At 40.4% G+C, this 20072-nt stretch overlaps 1 protein-coding gene across 1 annotated transcript in view; it reads left to right on the forward strand.

Moving 5' to 3' along the window:
- The window catches only part of Slc2a13 (solute carrier family 2 member 13), a 296488-nt gene that overhangs the window by 54643 nt on the left and 221773 nt on the right, over window positions 1–20072 (forward strand). Inside the window, exon 2 of the mRNA XM_028752170.1 lies at window positions 4002–4161. Within this exon, the coding sequence (XP_028608003.1) occupies window positions 4002–4161 (160 nt within the window). The remainder of the gene's footprint in view (window positions 1–4001; window positions 4162–20072) is intronic.

Below are 20072 nucleotides of genomic sequence, written 5' to 3' on the forward strand. Positions count from 1 at the left end.
TCTTCTTCTTCTTCTTCTTCTTCTTCTTCTTCTTCTTCTTCTTCTTCCTCTTCTTCTTCTTCTCCGCCTCCGCCTCCGCCTCCGCCTCTGCCTCCTCTTCCTTCTTCTTCTCTTTGTCTTCTTCATATTATTATTACTATAATTATCATGTTTTTCAAGACATGGTTTCTCTGTGTGGCCTTGGCTCTTCTGTAACTAGCTCTGTAGGCTAAACTAGCCTCGAACTCACAGAGATCCACCTGCCTCTACCTCTCTTGAGTGCTAGGATTAAAGGAAGACACCACTAAGTGGTCTCTGTTTTATTCAGATTACCCAGTACAGCCTTAGTTGTTTGTTGTAGGCACTGGATCATCATCTTGAACTTTCTTTTCTCTCCTCACCTATCATTTATTTCTCTAATCCTTGGTAGTTTGAGTCCTAACTACATAACTACATCTCTCTCTTTTTCTCTCTATACCCTTCTATAAGCACTGTTCCCTTACAAGCAAATTTCTCTATTCCAGCTACAATTATCCTTTAACAGTGTAAATCTGGGCCAGGGGTATATCTCAGATGGTTTCGCATTTGCCTAGTAGTATGTACAAAGTCCCAGTTTCCATCCTCAGCACCACACAAGCGTGGTGTGGTGGCACAAGCCTGTGCTCACAGTGCTGTGGAGATAGGAAGCAGAAGGATCAGAAATGGAGTACAGCTTCAGGTAGACAGCAAGTCTGAGGGACCTGCCCGATGTGAATCTGACGAAGCCTTTTCCTCTTTGGTGCTATTCAAAGACTTCTAAGTACCAATCCTTTGATTAGGTCTCTGACTAGTTTATTGGTTGCTGCTTATCCCACTCTGAACAGTCTCCTTTCCTAGGCAGGCTGCAATTGGTTGTGCTTCTAAGGCTTTGTCTAAAGTTCTAGTCCTCAGTTCTTCCTCACACACTGGATCTCAGCCTCAATAGGAACTCTTCATTTTGAGCTTCAGACTGGCTGCTCCCATTGCTACAGCTCTAAGCTCTATGTGAACCGTGATTATATCTCCGGTGGCAGCTTCTGGTTCAGGAGCCATAGCCGTGCCTTGACTGATGTGGGTGGCTCTCTATCCCCCGAATTTTGTTTCTTCACGTGCTTTCCACACACTTAATAATTAATTGATAAAAACACCATGCTATTTCATATTGTCTTAGTCTTATTCTCACTGGGAAGAGTTGTCTAGCCCGTCTCTGTTCCCGATTCATAATTGGCACGCAGCTATAGTTATCATCACAAACTGGAACCCAGGGAATGGCTTGTAACCACCATACTGTGTCATGTTCGAATTGTTTATTTGATTACATTTGTTTGTAAGAAGAGTTTGTGCTTAGCTTCACTCAAATAGATGAAGGCTCAATTTTCTTTATTTTTGCTCGCTGTATTGGGACGTGAGGCAGGTTGAACTGAATCCAACGATTGAGAGACCTTTAAGAGATAATAGCTACAGTAATAATGGCTAGTGTTGAATACCTTCTGTATTGAGGTGCTTTACTCTGTTAACTCACTGACATTTCTCAGCCTCTTTGAAGGAGTTTTACTCTTTCCATTCCATAGACGAGGAATTGGAGACCTGGAAAGGTTAAATCATTTGTATTGGCTTACCCAGCTTGTAACTGATATGGTGCCTATCAAAACGTGAGGTCCCTGAGCCGACTGTCATCTGTGGTGATGATCCAGTTTAATGTGTGGCATTTACACTGGCTTCTGGCATCTGTTAGGTTCTTTGCCTTACTACATGCCCTGGGATAAAGTCCTCTGTGAAGTGAGGTAATTACATGATCTCTGTAGAGATGTGTTGAGGGTTTGGGCTGTAATTGTTACATGGAAAATACCTAACTAACATAATGAGGCAGTTTTAACAGCAGTACTAAATCAGTATTGGCACCCACTGGACAGAATTTAGCAGCTCTTTCCAGCTCTTCTTAATGATGGCCTAGAGATTTCTAGCCCTCCAGTCTTACCTCTTAGCCACCATCCCTTACCTTCAACGCTCTGGTATCTGCTTTAAACCGTCAAGCTTCCTAAAGGCCTGAGGATATCCTACATTTCTTGTCATGTAAAATCTGTGGTTTGGGGCCAAGCGTGTATCGCTTGAATGTGTGGTTCTGATTTTATATATTCAGTAGGTTAGGCAGATGAAGGCAGCAGATCTCTGGCTAAGAGAGAAATGGAATGAATGTTTGTATCTAGTCCAGTATAGAAAAAAAAATTCCAAATCAAAAATTAGTACTTGTTTGTGAAATTTTATTGAAAATCTTTATTTCCAAGTTCCAGAGAAGGCTTTTTAGGGTGGTCGCTCCTGTACGAATACTGCACTAAAATGCTGATGATTTTGTTTAAGACTCTTTCTGCTTATGCTATCAAACTCATAAATTAACAAGCTTCTTTACATATGCTGGCCGGCACTGCTGGAGCAAGGAATTACCAGAAAAATGTAACTGCTTATAGGCTTGCCTTACGACAGTGAATTTCCTGGTTTATTTATTTATTTTTTTATTTAGTTGCCTAACTCAAAGATGGGTAAGGATAATTAAAGTGTAACAAAAGATACAAATGGCAAAATATCAAACAGCTGTGGCCTTGGCAGGGCGTGTATCGGAGTTCAAAACACTGGGCAGAAGTGGATCTAGAGATGGAAGGAAATGGAAGAGCATCAGAGATCTAGGGTACATTCTGTCAGCATGCGGTACTTGTGAGCGAGGACTGTGTGGTTTAGAGTAGGGATCAACAAACAAAAATTGGTGATGAATTGAGTGGATAGTCTAATGGTAGTGTCCAGCTTACGTGAGTTCCTGGTCCCAATCTCTATTATGCAGGTATTGCTGTCCCTGAGTGCAGACAGCTGTTGGTGAATGTGGATGGGGAAGAAAGCATCCGAAACACAAGGACCCAGGCCAGGAAGCATAAAGTCAGGTGTCTAGGTGACAAAGTAGTCAGTACAAACCAGTCCTTCAAACGCAGTTCCAGTGTTTCATCTTAATCTAGGGATTGATTTATAATATCTATATATAAAGATGAAAGTTCTATAAATAACCATATGAACACTTTTCTGACACCACCCCCCAGCTTCATAACAACTCCTCAGTCTAAGATCATCTGTTTTTTGAACCTATAGATTCCTAAAAATTCTGTCATTATAAGCTATCTATGATATGTGCATGCTGGTAACTGAATGCCCTGAGCTAATGAGACATTCTTATTGGTAAATCAATGAAAAGATTTGGTATATCTCTTCTAGATAATGACATTGTATAGTTGATATAAATTATTATATTATAAGCAGTGTTTTATTCTCACTGTTATCTGACTACATTTCCATATAGACTAAAATAATTTAGCAATTACATTGTTCTTCTTTAAATGTGTATTTATTTATTTTATGTATATAAGTACATTGTAGCTGTCCTCAGACACACCAGAAGAGGGCATCAGATCCCATTACAGATGATTGTGAGCCACCATGTGGTTGCTGGGAATTGAACTCAGGACCTCTGGAAGAGCAGTCAGTACTCTTAACTGCTGAGCCATCTCTCTAGCCTCCAGCATTGTTCTTTCTAGAGCACAGTTTTATATCCTTAGCCTGTAAAGTTAAAAAGCATACTCATGCCTTTAATATTATTGTAGGACTGTTGAGGTTCTTCCATATATGGTCTTTCAAATGACATTGTGAAGTAAGCTTTGGGAGTTAGAGGAAAGAGGATCAGAAGGTCAAGGTTATTCTTAGTTATCCACTGTGTTCATGACCTCACTAAATAAAATTTTAAAATGGATTAGTTTTAAAAATGAATAATAGTATGAAAAGTATTCAGAGACTGGAACCTCACATACTGCTTTATTTGTGTGCCATAGTGTCATACCAGTCACAAACAAAATCTTAAGTATATGATAACCTGTGCTCATAGTAAGAGTGAAAGGTCGTATTTCTATGCGTGTTTTAGCCTTGCATGAGTACGTGTACTGATGGGTTTATTTAACTCTTCACTGCAGGTATTGCATCCATGACAGTGCCCGTGTACATAGCAGAGGTCTCTCCACCCAATCTGAGAGGTCGCTTGGTCACCATCAACACCCTCTTCATCACAGGCGGACAGTTTTTTGCAAGTATTGTTGATGGAGCCTTCAGTTACCTGCAGAAGGATGGATGGAGGTTTGTAAATAGTTTTTATCTTGAATTCAAATAAACTACAACTCTGAGGCACTTGAAAAACTGAGATATTTCAAATCATTGTAATTTATAAGTAGGTGGCATTCAGCAAATTTCCAAGCAGCCAAGAAATACATGTTTATCTTAATGATAGACAAGAAATCTCCCATTAAGAATTGATATTTGCAGAAGGATGTTTTTTCCTAAGCATTTAACTGCATACAATCTTCTGTACATATAATCACACAATAAATATGTGTATCATTTGTGAGATATTTGAGTGACTGGCAAAATGTTTATAAACTGCAAATACAGCTTCCTTTTGGGTGTAAGAGGCTACATTCTTATCTTAAAGAAACAATATTTAAAACTACAGATTAAGGTATATAAAGCATGTATATGTAAAATTAAAATAAAAAATATTCCTTGATCATAATTTGAATCAAAATAAATGAGAATGATAACATGATGGTAAACATTAAAATTAAATATATGAAATATTATTTATAAAGAACAAGTTTTTATTAAGACTTAAAGATGGGACACGGCATATTTATTGATTTATACTGTTTAAACAACAGACTCATGTAATTATTTTAGGAAATTGTTACTAAAAGTCACACCAAGCTATGAAATATTGTTCAACTTACTTTTATGTCAGTGTTTTATATATTACCATATATTATATTATGTATAATATAACATATATATATATATATATATATATATATATATATATATAATAACAAGTGCTTTTTCAGCATTGACAACTTAAGCTCTGTAAATACGTTGACTGAGAGGCTCAGGCCCTTGCTTCTACAACGTCTGCAATGTTGAAGCAGTTCAAGAAAATGAGTCTAGTACGCTAGAGACAAAGGGACCCGAACATACAAGTCGTACCATCAGCCACGTGGCTTGGGAGAAACTGTGAAGACACTTTATGAGAAGTTGGATGATATCAGCGAGAGCCCACCTCCCCCAGGGCTCACTAACCCAGACACACAGTTGGAATAAAAGTCTGCTGCCTAGCCCTCTCCTGCAGAAGGCAGTCTCGACAGACTTAGAGATGGCTGGGAAATTGAAGTGGAAGCTTCAGGCTTTCCCGCTCTGTAGAGGAGAAGAAAGGATGCTTGCTGATAACTAGTTCAATCCACTGTTTTGAATTTTTAATTTGAAGCTTAGGAGAAGTCAGTGCTTACGTGCACACATACCACTTTAAGAAAATCTAAGTCACCTATTACATTTGGTAGAATTTTATTGAGATAATGTATATATCATACATATTATATAAATATAATATAATATAATATAAATATATATCATATATATTTATGACTACTAAACATGTTAAATGGTTAGCCTTTCAGGGGGAATGTGGCTTAAACACTAGACACAGTATATATATATATATATATATATATATATATATATATACATACATATATATATATGTATATATATATGTGTGTGTGTGTGTATTATATATATGTATATATATATATATATATATACTGTACACAGTACATATATTCTATATGTATGCATATACATATATGTACTGTGTATATGTGTATAGTAAGCCGCATTCCCACTGAAAGGCTATTTAATATTTTTAGTAGAGTTGCTAGGGCAAGCCTTAATCCTCTTAAAGGCTGGTGATAATAATCCTAGCTCCAAACAAAAATCTGTCTTCTACTGCATGTTCATTATATTGATACTCTTTGGTCCCTCTGAGCTTAATTTCTTTCCCAAAATGTGGGAGTAAAAAAAAAAATTGTAATCTTGTGTACTCATTGTAGAAACTAAATATTTTGTGCATAAAATAATCTTAATATTCAACCCAGTGCTTGGTGAACAGCAACCACTTCGTGAATGAGTTTAGTAGTTACCTCATGTTCTGATGCGGAAATCAAAGTGGAGTGCCACGGAAGATGACTTGGAAGAGAAGCTAAGGGGAATGAACATTCTGTGATTTGTATTTGCTTGCTTCTAAGGATGGAGTGTAGGATGGTAAAGCAAAACCCCCAAGAGGAAACAAAAAATACTGCACCAGTTATGGGTACATAAGGCAGCAAATACCAGAGAGATCAGTTGAATTCTGTGTACCTAGGAATGCAGCCGCACATGGAGTCGTCTCTTTCCAACAGAGAAACTGTATGTGAGCTACAATTGTGTTTTTATTGACTATTTTATTTATTTACATTTCCAGTGTTATCTCCTTTCCCGGTCTCTTCTCCGCAAAGCCCCTATCCCATCGACCCTCCCCCTGCTTCTATGAAGGTGCTCCCCCACCCACCTACTCCCACCTCACCACCCTGGCATTCCCCTACACTGGGGCATTGAGCCTTAACAGGACCAAGGGCCTCCCCTCCCATTGATGCCAGATAAGGCCGTCCTCTGCTACATATGCAGCTGGAGCCATGGGTATTTTTATAATTGTTTTTATGTTTTGAGATTATAATATAGTCACATTATTTCTTCCTTCTGTTTCCTCCCTCCAAATGTGTCCATATACCCCTGCATACTCTCTTTCAAACTTGTGACCTCATCTTTTTTATAAATTGTTCTTACATATGTGTGTATGTAGACATTACTAAATACGTAAATACAACCTGCTCACTCTGTACAATATGACTTGTACATGTTTTCATAGCTGATCTGATCATTGAATATTAAATAACTAAGTGGGGTCTCTTCCCTAGGAGACTATTTTCAGCTCATCAACAAGGCTGAGTTGCCTGTAGTTTTTTGCTTAGGGTTGCGGCTTCCCTTCATGAGCTTTCTCCATCCTCCTTAGCATATCTATTGGTGCCATCCTTCTGCAGCTCAGGCTGTGGAGTTCAAGTTGGCAATACTTCGTAACTTCTGACATTCCCAGTCTCACAGCCAACTCCCTGTTCTTCTGGCTCTTAACAATTTTCTTACTCCATCTTCAGCGATGATCACTGAGCCTTAGAGGAAGGAATCTGGTTGTAGATGTATCAGTTGGGACTGAGGCTCCACAGCTCTGCATTTTGGGTGGTTGTGATTTTTCTGTAATGGTTTCCATCTATTACAAAGAGAGGTTGGTTTCCATGATGATGGACGAGGACTGTACTTACCTGGTAGTATAAGGACAGATGTTTAGATCATAGTTAGGAACAGTGCTGATTTAGTAGTCAGTTATAGGTTCTCCAAGATCCATGACTTCTTCGGCCTTGTGTCATTGGCTAGGTTTCCAGTAACAGGCATGGTTTCCCTCCTGCTGAATGGATCTTAAATCTAGTTAGAAAGTTGATGTTTACCAACATGGTATGTGTGCCACTGCTGCATCCTGGGAATTATTCTACCATGTTGGCCATTGTTATAGCTCATATATCTCATAGCTGGGTAGGACTGTTGGTTGCTTCTCTTCCTTCTGATGATATGAAAGTTAGGCCTCTGGGAGGAAGCTTTCAGCTCAAGTGCAGCTTGGGTCCTTTAGGCCCTGTGTCTGAGATGCACGGTGACTTTAACAACAGGGACTTACTTGCCTTCTACCACTGGGAGCACCCAAGATCAGTAACAAGAGCTTCTAGTGTTTTGTGTCTTGGATGAGCCCGAGAAACCTTTCAAAAGAGGACTTCTTATGGTTGGTATTGGGGTTTTTGTTAGATGACCTTTGGCCTTTGGAAGGAATATCGTCTATCCAGATGGGAAAATGTAGTTTACATTATATAAACCCCTGTCAGTCAGAGCCAGTTGCATCTGGACAAGAAGCTGGGAGCAGCTAAGGAGAGAGCTTCAGCCACCTGGGGATTTAGTAGGGGCAGTGGCAAGGTTAGTCTGCAATCAGGGTGGATAGAACTTAAAATCCTTGATGGAATAGGTCTTTGTTTTTTTAAGTTCAATAGTTATCCATTGCTTTAAGAACACAGTAAGTTTGCTTTTTGTCTCAAACAATTTTTAACTTACTTTTATTATTCTGTGTTTTGTGTATGAGTATTTGCTTGCATGCATGTTTCTGCACTGCGTCCATTATTGGGGTCCACAGAGGCCAGAGGTAGTGTCGGATTCATGGGAACTGGAGATACAGATGGTTGTCAGCTGCTATAATAGTGCTAAGAATTGAGTGTAGGTCCTCTGGCAGTGCTCTTAATCTCAGACTTATCTCTCTAGACCCTTAGAGAATTTTTTTTAAAAAACAAAACTGATTGTATTGGTAGAATGAGAGCTTTTCTCTCCTAGAATCAGTTAAGAGTTTTAACGTTTTAAAAGCATCATCAGTAAGATGCTATTTGAATGTTAATTGAAAGAACATTATTTGTCTGTCATTTGAAAGGTAATGTTTTCTGAAAACAAATTTACGTTCACAACATTTCCTTAAAATTGGTGATAATTAGTAATGACTGACTGTATCCAAAATAATAGAATGTTGGTTAATCTCTCTTAAAATCATTACACTACCATTTTAATCAAAATGAATTTGGAACACACATATTAATTAGAGCTTAATAGCTTTATTAAAATTACAAATCTAAATGCTGAAGAGATCTATAATATGCTCTTACTAGAATTTAGACGTAAGACTTATTGTAAAGATATTCTAGTGCCACAGGGAGTGTCACTGAAGGCTTATTTTCATGGTGTGAGTTGATTAGTCTGAGGTGATGTCTCATATCCTCATGTAGCTGATACTTCAGCAGGGGTGTTATTGTGTGGATTGAATAAGTGAATGGCTATAAAAATTCTTAAGAACCCTTAAATGATACCAGATATTGCTTGGCATTACTTTCAGAAAGCATTAGCTTCAGCCTCTATATCCATTTAACCCTGTTAATAAAAGTCACTTGTTCTTCAGATTTCTGAGATACCCGGTGAAAAGAAAATGCAGGTTGCCAATGGCAAGAGAGGTTTGTCTGAGACAGATCTCCCCGAGGTCATGCCTCACGGTGGACAGAATGTAAAAATCTGTTAATGACCAGAACCGGGAGGATCTTCAGTTAAAATAACTCTGTACAATATCATCATGGTAGATATACAATTGTCAAAAGTCATGAACCACAGTATTTCAGGGGTGAACTATGAGTAATTTTGATAGTCCATGTGGTCGACAGACTTATTGTATAACTTGTCACATTGGTCGGGGATGCTGATGTCAGTGACAGAAGCACATGTGGAAAGAACAAGTGTGTGGGCAACCTCTGCACCTACTCCTCCAGTGTAAGAGGACAATATCGAATATGGGGCATTGAATGGAATTGTGTGTTTGTGATTTGCACATTAGTATGTGATAGGCTGACAGATGGTTCATTCTTTTTCCCCTAAAACAACTATTAGAGTAGGTTAAAGGAGACAGCTAAGAAGCCGTTATAAGAATAAATATAGGATAGTTAAAATACTTTCCTGTGCTATGGAAATGGAAGGTAGTAAAAACACAGGAGTAAATAACAGATGGGCAGATGGAGGGCCATAGCTATAGCTAAACAATGCTCGTAAATTGGAGCTCTAGCAACCATTGCATTTAATGTTAAAGCATAGAGAGAGAATAAAAACGATCACCATATACCAATATTAAGACCCAAATATACCTTGTCTAAAAGATGTGTTTTGTGCTTTAGATAAATTGAAAGTAAGAAGATGGGACTATAAAGAACGAAAGTGAGGTGCTTCGATGTTAGTAGTCAGGGTGGACTTAAAGCCGTGTCAGTCGAGATGAGGGCGGCTCACAGGATCAAAGAGCCCGCTCACCAGAAGCAGCTGTGAAGATGAAAATGTGGAATACAAGATGAAAGCATCAAACAGAGACATCAAAGGGCAGTGGGTGGTGAATACCTAATACTGTGTGTGTACACGCTGGGATAGATACAGCCGGACACTTCAAAATGTCACAAAAAGAAATGTTTTATCACAATAAAAATGAGCAGAATGGGAGAGAAACTAGAAAAATGGCAAGTGTGATGGCGTATGCCTTTGATCCCAGCGCTGAGAAGGGGAGGCAGGTGGATCACTAGTCATCTCTGAGCTACGAGTTCTGCACAGGGAGATCCAGACCACAGTGAGACCCTATCCAAGGATGAGGAGAAGTGGTGGGAGAAAGAGGAGGAGAAAAGGGGAGGAAGGGGCAAGGAGGAGGAGGAGAAAAAGGGGAGGATGGAACCAGGAGGAGAAAGAGGAGGAGGATGAAGAGGAAGAGGAGAGGGAGGAGGCGGGAGCAAGGAGGAGGAGGAAAAGAAGAGGAGAAAGAAAAAGATGAGGAGGAGGAAGGGAGGGAGGGAGGATAATTGTTCAAGTTGTTAAGCTCAAAAGGAAGGACTAGAACAATAAAATAAGCAGAAGGTATAATAATAGAAAGACAGTAGATTCGATTCTGTGAGAAGATTAATAAAATTAATGAAGTGTCTATGACTCATTACACTAAGAAAAAAGATAAAAAGCTTGTGGTATTAATACCAGGAGTAAAAGAGGGTTTGCCATTCCCCCTGGAAATTACAATACCATTAACGTTTTATAAACGGTAACTTGAACAGGCATGTTACTTAACTGTCACACTTTACCAGAAATGCACACCTAGCTAAACTCTGAAAGACTATGAAATCTTTTACGCTTCTAAATAAATGGAAGCAGGACTCTTCACCCACCATCCAGATAATCTCACCGGCAAGTTCTAGAAAGGATTAAAGGAGGTGTGTATCTCTCACTCAGGGTCTGCAGGTAGGCACACAATCACTGAACTATAGCCCAGCCCATGTTAGTGAAGAATGAGACGTGCTGCCTAAAGGAAGACGGACACATGGATGCTGTCTGAAGCATGTGCTCCAGCTCCAGGGTCCCCGTGAAGTTCATCAACAAGCAAGCTAAAGCACAGGCACAGGACTCTTCTCAGCTGCTGGCCCTGGCTATGATAATGAACTGGAAAGGGTCAGAATAAAGGAAGTTTCTTGAACGGTAGACATATTCATGTCTGGGCTGGTGGTTGGTTACAGAGTACGTGGATTTCCTGATAACACAAACAGGGTGCTTTGCATCTCTGCATGGGTTTGATGTCCAGTACTGGGAAAATGAACTTCCTATTGGTTCCCTCCCACTGGTCCATTCCTACACTGGCCACTGAATTTATTATTTTTCTTTTTGAAACAGGGTCCTGTGTAGCTGTGGCTGGCCTTGAGCTTACTATGTGCCTTTATTTACTATGTGCCTTGAGCTTACTATGTGCCTTTACTATGGGCCTTTATTGAAATAAGTCTCCTGACACTTGTCTTTAAAAAAGCTTCTATCATTGTGAAATTAAATAATCTTGTTTTGTTCAAAATGTCTGGTGTGTAGGCTCTATGAGGCAAGGGATACTTGTTTCTTACTGCATCCCTATACTCTCTAGTCTAAAACTTTGCATGGAAGATTCTCAGAGAGTGGGGGAAATAATCAACTAGTCTCTCTGTCTCTGTCTCTCTCTCTCTCTCACACACACATACACACACATGAGTGAGAGAGTTTTTATAAAAACTGTCCTATGAATTTAGTATAGGACTTCATTTACTTTGCAATTTAGTTTAAAATTAACACGAACAAAATGCCTCATTGATTTAAACAGTGCCAATCTGGTTCTGTTTAAATATGTCCTTTTTTTTTTCTACTATAACCATAAGACTCTAAATAACTTTCTTCAAGCCACTAAATACAGATAGAAAATTACTTTTAGGGGTTTTTCCTATAAACCAAACACATCGAGTCAATATTTTGTTACATTTGCTTATTTGGTGGACTTTGTTTTATAAGTTGGCACAGAATCTTTTTTGAGGTAACACAGGAGTCGCTTGTTTGCTGATCATAAATCAGGAGAGAGTAAACTGAAATACTCAAAGTGTGACACATGGGAATGGCTTTTTTGTTTTAATCAGCCTTTGTCAACCTTTGTGTCCCGATTAGCTACTATGATTATCGTGCACATGTCAATGGCCAGTGCTGGTCTGCATGGTCTTTGGCTTGGCTCTTATCTTAAGAATGTTTTACTTAATTTTTAATTATGTGTATGTGTGCATGTCTGTGTATAGGAGGCCGGAAGTGGGTGGACCTCTTGATATAAGTGTGAGAACCAAACTCAGGGCCTCTGGAAGAGCAAGAAGGGCTTCTAACCATTTCTTCATTTCTCTAGCTCAGTTTTTCTTATTAAATTGTTTACTGTTAAGAGTTATGAGGGACTGATTGAAATTTAAAAACACATGATCAAGTAATTTCCTGTTATGCATAGTATACCAGGTGGCCAAAATCAGTGTTACCTTCTTGACAATGTTATTGTGAAGGTATTTGCCACCGGTGTATGATAGAATGCTTTTAGTACACAGATCGTTCATACAGTTATAGCCTATGGATGTAAGAAGTAGATGGAAGCCCGAAGCCACAGGAACAGTGAGTGAGCAGCTCTGAGTGCAGGCTGCAGGAACAGTATTCCTCGGTGTGGCGTGAGGGATCGGGGGTTACTCTAGTCTGGTTTCGTTGGCATCCTTGGCTAGAAGGTTTATTTTCAGATCTATGCAGCATGGTTCCATCTCTCATTAGATTTGTTTGTTATGCTTGGGGATTTGCCTAGTTCTTGGTCTTTCTTATAGATTCAGAAGACTTTTGTCAGATAAACAGCTGAATATTTACTCAGAGAGAATGTAAGAAATTCTGGCATAGCATTCTAAGCTAGCATAAATCCTTCATTCAGTAGCTTTCAAAGAATCTACTGACTGATAGCAAACTCTTCTTTATTTTCAATGAAAGGGAAAAAAGTATTTGCTTTTATCTGTAAAGGCCTGCCAATTTGGAAGCACACAGGCTCACGGGTAGTGTGTGAACTTACGTGCAGTACCATGAAATCCACAAAAACGAAGGCATGTTTGAAAATAAAACATAGACTGCATCTCAGGATTTATAATAGTCTTGTAATTTACTTGAGCCACTCGTAGTGATCTAAGGTGGGCTTGATTTGTTAATTAGAAACAAGTGGGTATAAACACAGGGTGGAAATGAAAGAATTATAACTATGAATCTAGTTTGTTACTTGATTTTATATAAACAGAACTGGTTATTATTAGACAGTCTTCCTTAGTTCACCCCTATACTCAAGGCACACTTTCAAAGACTGTCACGACCACGTCATCTTGGCATGGCCCAAAACATCAAGATTTTCTGTAGCTGTGAAAATAAACAGTAGAGATTTAGTGTTTGGGACTTTTAGAGGGTATTTCTTGAGCACATATGTCTTAGTCAGGGTTTGTATTCCTGCACATGACCAAAAAGCAAGTCAGGGAGGAAATGGTTTATTCAGCATATGCTTTTCTACATTACTGTTCTTCACCAAAGGAAGTCAGGACAGGAACTCACACAGGGCAGGAACCTGGAGTCAGGAACTGATGCAGCGGCCATGGAGGGGTGCTGCTTACTGGATTGCTTCCCCTGGCTTGCCCAGCTTGCTTTCTTATAGAATCCAAGATTACTAACCCAGGATGGCTCCACCCACAATGGGCTGGCCCCTAACCCCTGGATTCCTAATTGAGAAAGTGTCTTACGGCTAGATTTCATGGAGGCATTTTCTCAAGGCAGGCTCCTTTGACACACAAAACCAACCAGTACAACACAGTTCCATGACAAAGAACTATGGGAACTGGGGCCAGAGCTAGAGCAGCCGGAGCTTGAGTCTAGCAAAATGCAATTGCTGACAAGAAACAGAGAGGCTTAGACTAAGATCTGGGGCTAGGCCAGTCCTCCTTTTCTACCAGCCCAGTCTCACAGAAGTCCCACAGATATGTCCCCTACTCCCATGACTAGCGCCACCCCCTAAGGACTAAGAGTTCAAACACCTGGACTTTGTCTTCAAACTGTCACATTCTGCCTTCAGCTTCTATAGACCCACGTCTATCACAAAATGTGCAAATACATTGTCTAACTCTGAAAGTCCCTATAGTCTTTGAGACCTAGTATTGTTCAGAAGATAATATGTTTTATGTGGTTTAAGATCCTAGAAAATCTGGCTTTGTACCCCTTGTTTAAAAACAGATAGACAGACAAACAGACAGACATATATTTCTGACATACAATGATACAGATAAAGCTGCTCTTTCCAAAAAGGCAGAACGGGAAGTGTTGGGATCTTGGAATGACAAACTCTGCAGGATGAGTGTCTAGTCAGGCACGTAGCACCATATTGGTGTCTGAGGCTTGCGGTAGATCTTCTGGGTTCCAGTTGCCTTCTGTAACTTCACCTCTGGAGCCTGTGGCCTATGAGACCACTCTCTTGGGCTGTCTAGACTCTGTGCCTGTGGCTTTCTTCTGTGATTAACTCTTGTTTTAGTATCTCCTATTGCCCAGGACTCCACTGCAATGTAGACTCAACCTTCTCTGCTTCATTCAGTGGCTTCTCAGAGTCTCCTTGTATGGAATCATGCTTGCCACACACTGCCTGACCTTGGGGGCAGGAACCCTGTCCCCCTCTTTTGGGAAACCTGGTACAAGCCATCTTGTATAACCCTGTCATGCTTTTATCTTTCTTGCCTACAATACAATACTATGCAGACAACTCCAAATTCTACTGCCAACTTCAGATATATTCTGGCCCCTTCTACCATAGCCATAGTGTCCTCTGGCTCCTAGCTGGCTAAACCCAAGGAACTATTTCCTTAGGTGCTGAATCAGTATTACTGGGAGCTTTGGTTCAAGCCTTCCTTGGGTGAGCTCTCACCTCTATGGCACACTTCTTAGTGCCCCAGTAGAGAGAAGTGTTGGGTTGACAGAATGAGTTTGGGAAACAGGTGGAGTTGTTGCTTGAATGGAGCCTTTCTGTTTTCAAGGTCAGTAGGATAATGGACCACGTGGCTATGGCATCTGAGTGCTTTTGTTTCTTCAAGTGAACTATGACCCCTTTCCTTAGTAGAAGGGAGCCCTTCAAAAGCAATGAAAATATTTACATACAAATCAGTTTAAATATATGTTTCAGTGAACTTCTTTAGCTATGATGGTTTTCCCTATCAGCTTGACTTTCAGCTAAAACTGCATAGAAAAATGGAGTTCTTTCCACATCATTCGAGGGCTTGAGAAAGAAGAAAGGAAATGGAGAAGAGAGTTAGATTTGAATGCAGAATGTAACTCTATGTTCAATTTCTTCTAAAGGGTTAAGGCTGGGGGAGAATTTTGTCAGGCTCAGGTTGCAAAATAAAATATAGTAAAAAACAATTTCTGATCTGTCATGTCTGTCATGTGTAACATCCTTTTGCTCCCAATGATATTTTTAAAAATATATATTACTTCTGTTGTTTTCTATGTAATATAAAGAGAAATAATTCTGGAGGCTGAAGCAGGAGATTGCAAATTTGAGGCCTGCTTAGGCTAGGGAGTGAGACCCTGTCTCAAAGAAACAAAGATTCTTTTAACTGGTGTCCATGTTTTCTGTGCTATGGTAGTACCGTCAGGAGATTCTAGCTTAATCAAGGTAGGCATTGCAAGAATAACATGATATTGATTCTCGCCAGTTGTTCTGCTCCTGCTGGCTTGCAGTTACCCAGCCCGATGAGTAAGTCTGTGCCACACACTCTGCTGGGGACAATTCAGAGCTGTAGCCACTCTTTACTTTCTGTTTTTGCTGTGTGGCTTTAGGTACATAGATCTGAGTATGTCCCCCTTTCACAAAAGAACCTCAGAATTTTTAGCCATGAAGTGAAGGTGGATTAATGCAATTTTTAATGAGTTCAGCATAGTCGATCACTAGGTAATTACTGAATATTTATCATAGGTAGGCTCATAGTAAATATGTATAGGGAACAGACTGGCTGGATATCATTTGTGTCTTTTACTCCTTCCTAAGTATGAGTCTTCTTTGTGTTTCACTTCTTAATCCATAAAGCGAGATCGATAATTCGAACCACCTCCTAGGGCTGTTGTAAAGATGGTAGGGATCCTGTATCTTGGAGGGTTTTTTTTTGGGGGGGAGGAACAGTGTTTGGCACATAGCTGGTATCCTTTGTTAACTCGTAACAGCTGTTGTAAGTGTTCTGTGAACCAGCTGAGCATGTACACTCAATTAGATTTCCATGTATTTGGGAACGACAAAGACTACGCAACGTGCTAATTAGCCCACAGCCTAGTTGGCGGAAGCGGGTAGTTGCTGCAGATTGCAGAACTCTGTGCCTTAAACTGTCTCCTGTCAGAAGATTCTGAAGGTTCACAGGTAGAAGTAGTGTGAAGCTTTTAAAGCGATGTTCTGTGGAGAACCTGTAATATAATAGTGACTGTAGCAGATCTAATCAGCTGAGCCACTATGGGGCTTCCAGGGGCCCAGCAAAGAAGGATTTAGGATTCTTGACAAACCAGTTTTGGAGGAATTGAGAAGTAAACTTACCCTGAGCAATAAAGGGGATGTTGTCCTTGGCTGACAACATCTGAAACGATTGCACCCCACCCTGGAGGTCTGCTTTATCCTTCAGTTTTTGGTGGACAAGTTGTAGAGACAGGTGAACTGCTAGCTCTGACCTTCTTCATGTCAAGGTTGGTGTATTTTAGAAGATGTCTTGCCATGATGCTAAGGATATTTTTGAAGAGTTTCAGAAGTTGTAAGTTCTCCCATTTTCTTTTCTAGAGTGAGCTGCTTTTCCTTTTTAGCCTGTTGCTTCTTTTTACCTTCAAAAGATAAATGGCTCTTCTGTGAAATTTTGGATATTTGTTGTTAATTTTTACTACAGGGAGTTTTAAATGTTTAGATCTGTGGTTCTTGGCCTCAACTGCGCATTAGCACCACCCGGAGAGCTCTTAATGAAATAGAATTCTTTGGGCTCAGAGCCCAGACCAATTAATCACAACCCCTAGGGAAAGTGGGGCTTAGACACTGGTGTATTTAAACCACCCTCTGGGAGATTCACACATGAATACAGGATGCCGACCCCTTTCTTTAGCTTATAATAATGAGATCTTCTGGTCACTAGGGCCTCCTACCTTAGTGTATCAGAGGACTGGTTGTCATTCATCTGGTTCCTGATTTCTGTGGATTTGGAAGGTTGACATCCTCCGATAGAGTTTAGCTGAGCTTGTGATGTTCTGCTTCTGTATCTTAGGTTGAATTTTTCATGAGCATAACGGCAATTCTCCCCACTTCACCCATATATAGCTCTTCAAAAAGGTGAATTTTCTCCCAGAGAGTGATACTGGATAGTTCTGCCCGCTGGAGACTTGGGGGATATATAGATATAACAGATCTGTATGGAATTGCTCACAAGGTCAGACATCCCAAGGAGGTGAAATAGAGGCTGAGGCTCCTCTCTGCTAAGTGAACTGGAACCTGCTCACCACATACTGTTGCCAGCAGTGCTAGGGAATAGATAACTGCATAAATAAGTAACAACTTGGTCTTGTGGTCAGTGTACCTGGACCTGAACTATGTTAGTCAGTTGTGGTTGGGACAGTTAACTTAAAAGGAGAAATGGTTTTGGAGGTCTCAGTTCACCATTACTTGGCTTTTTGCTTTTTTGGGGGGTAGAACGGGACAGAAAGTGGTGGGAACCATGTAGTGTCGCATGGCAGAGACAGGTACTCACCTTGTGGCAGTGGAGAAGCACCCAGACAGGAGGGAGCCCTTTTGAGGACACGCCTGCTGCAGGGAATAGGGTCCTCCAGCTTCTAGAACGTCTAGTACAATCAGCTGCTGAGCAAGGTTTAGATACACGGCTTAGGGGGACACAACAAAACCACAGTACGAAGTAGCAGCCACTCTGTCCTTGCTACTTATATACCCAGCTACTCACCCGTCCTGTGCAGCGGGTTTCTACAAAGCTATGCATTTTCTTCTGTCAGAATGTATTTTATCAGTGGTGATAAAGTAGACTTAAACAGTCACTTTATGTGGCACTGGAGGATAAGGAACTGGAATTAGCCACTAGAAAGTCCCAGTGCCAGGGAAGAGAGGCTCGCAGGATCTAATGAGGATGACTTGAGCTGAAGTCCGCAGTGAACGGGAGATAGATCCTGTAGAGACCACCTCCAGTAGAAAGGCATGGCCCTGAGTTGAGGTATGGGGCCACACTCCCATCTCAAAATTTTTAATCCAGAAATATTACTGTCCGAAAGAAAGGGACAAAAATAGAACAGAGACTGAAGAAAGGCCATCCAGAGACTGCCCCACCTAGGGATCCATCCATATGGATTTGAGATCTGCAAACACCAAACCCCTGCACTATTGCTGTTGTCAAGAGTCACTTGCTGACAGAAACCTGGTATGGCTGTTCCCTGAGAGGTTCTACCAGCACCTGACCAATAGAGATGCAGATAGATACTCACAGCCAACCATCAGACTGAGCCTGGGGACTCCAATGAAAGAGTTAGAGGAAGGACTGAAGTTGCTGAAGGGGATTGCAACCCCATGGGAAGAACAATATCAACTAACTGGACCACCCAGAGCTCCCAGAGACTAACCCACCAACCAAAGAGCATACATGGAGGGATCCATGGCTCTAGATACATATGTAGCAGAGGATGGCCTTGTCTGACATCAATGGGAAGGGAGGCCCTTGGTCCTGTGGAGATTTGATGCCCTTAGCATAGGGGATGCTGGAGCAATGAGGCAGGAGTGAGTGGATGGGTGGAGGAGCACCTTCATAGAGGCAAAGGGAAGTGGGGAGAGAGCAGATGGGATTGGGGTTTGTGGAGGGATAACTGGGAAGGGGATATCATTTGAAATGTAAATGAACAAAATGATTAATAAAAAAAAAGAAAGTAAGTGTCCAGTATGAGTGCATATGGTTTTTTTGTTTGTTTGTTTTTGTTTTTTGTTTTCTGGACTAGTCTTTGCAAAGAGAAAGACTGGCCAAGGTTTCAGATCTTTCTTCTACTGCTGTGCAGGCTTAGGTGTTTTATACTTAGGGTCTTGAGATGTCCCATTGCAAAGGGTTCAGGTCTAAAGCATTCTGGCTTCCAGAGCCCACATATGCATGGGTTCCTTTAAGTCTGTGTTTCCCTTTTTGTTCTCCTTCTCTTCTGTTTCTTTTAATTTCATAAGAATACTATGCTCTGGGTTTTAATAGTGAGTAGCAAGATACAAAGAAATATGTGTACATTGTTGGGTTCTGAAAACGATGTGGTTTCTGTATTTATTTGCTAAGCTCTTTAATCATTCCAAAAAGACAGAAAGTGAAACATGGAAGTTTTTATCTACGGGGTGAATCTTATTTCATTCCCAATCCATTATATTGCATATATAATATAAGGTATACATCTGACATACTGCTAGGTGAGTCTAAACATAGTTATTCTCTAATGCGATCACACAGAGGGTTTCAGAGCGTGGCTGTTGTCCTTTCCGGTCATGAAATATTTACTAGATGCCAGCTATGTGCAAGTTGCTTCACCAGGTGCTCTAGTGAGTGGGACTGAAAAGTAAGATACAATGACTGACACTGAGGTTGGGACGCACGCTCAAACTGTGAAGGAACAGTCTGTCCTCTGTGAGCTGCGAGGGATTAAGGGTTGGTCTAATCGTACAACATAGGCAGTGAAGTCTAAATCTGCTGTTCTCTCCTTCACAAACACTTTGTTCACTCTCCAAATCTCACTTTCACTGACTCGTCCTATAGGTTTACCGTGCGGTGTATAGTAAGTAGTATTCTATTACCCATTCATAAATACTTTGTTTGCTCTCTGGATCTCTCTTTTGCTGGTTCTTCCTATAGGTTCACTGTGCAGTTTATAGTAAGTGGTATTTTAATACCTAAATCATAATTATATCTTTCCTCTTGTTTTTAGGATTTAAACACAGTGGCTTAGAAAGTAGTTGCCTTACGTCATGAGATCTATCTCTGGGAGCCTCTACGTTGCTTTACTCTAGGTTTAGCATAACTTAAAGTTAGACTAGCTCTGTAGAGCATACCAAGTTAGGGTAGTCATTTGTTTGCAATGGTTTGTTTCTGCCTCTGTCTTCTCTGCTATGAACCATGGCT

The sequence above is a fragment of the Grammomys surdaster genome, unplaced genomic scaffold, assembly GCF_004785775.1.
Source record: "Grammomys surdaster isolate TR1022 unplaced genomic scaffold, NIH_TR_1.0 125878, whole genome shotgun sequence".
NCBI lineage: Eukaryota > Metazoa > Chordata > Mammalia > Rodentia > Muridae > Grammomys > Grammomys surdaster.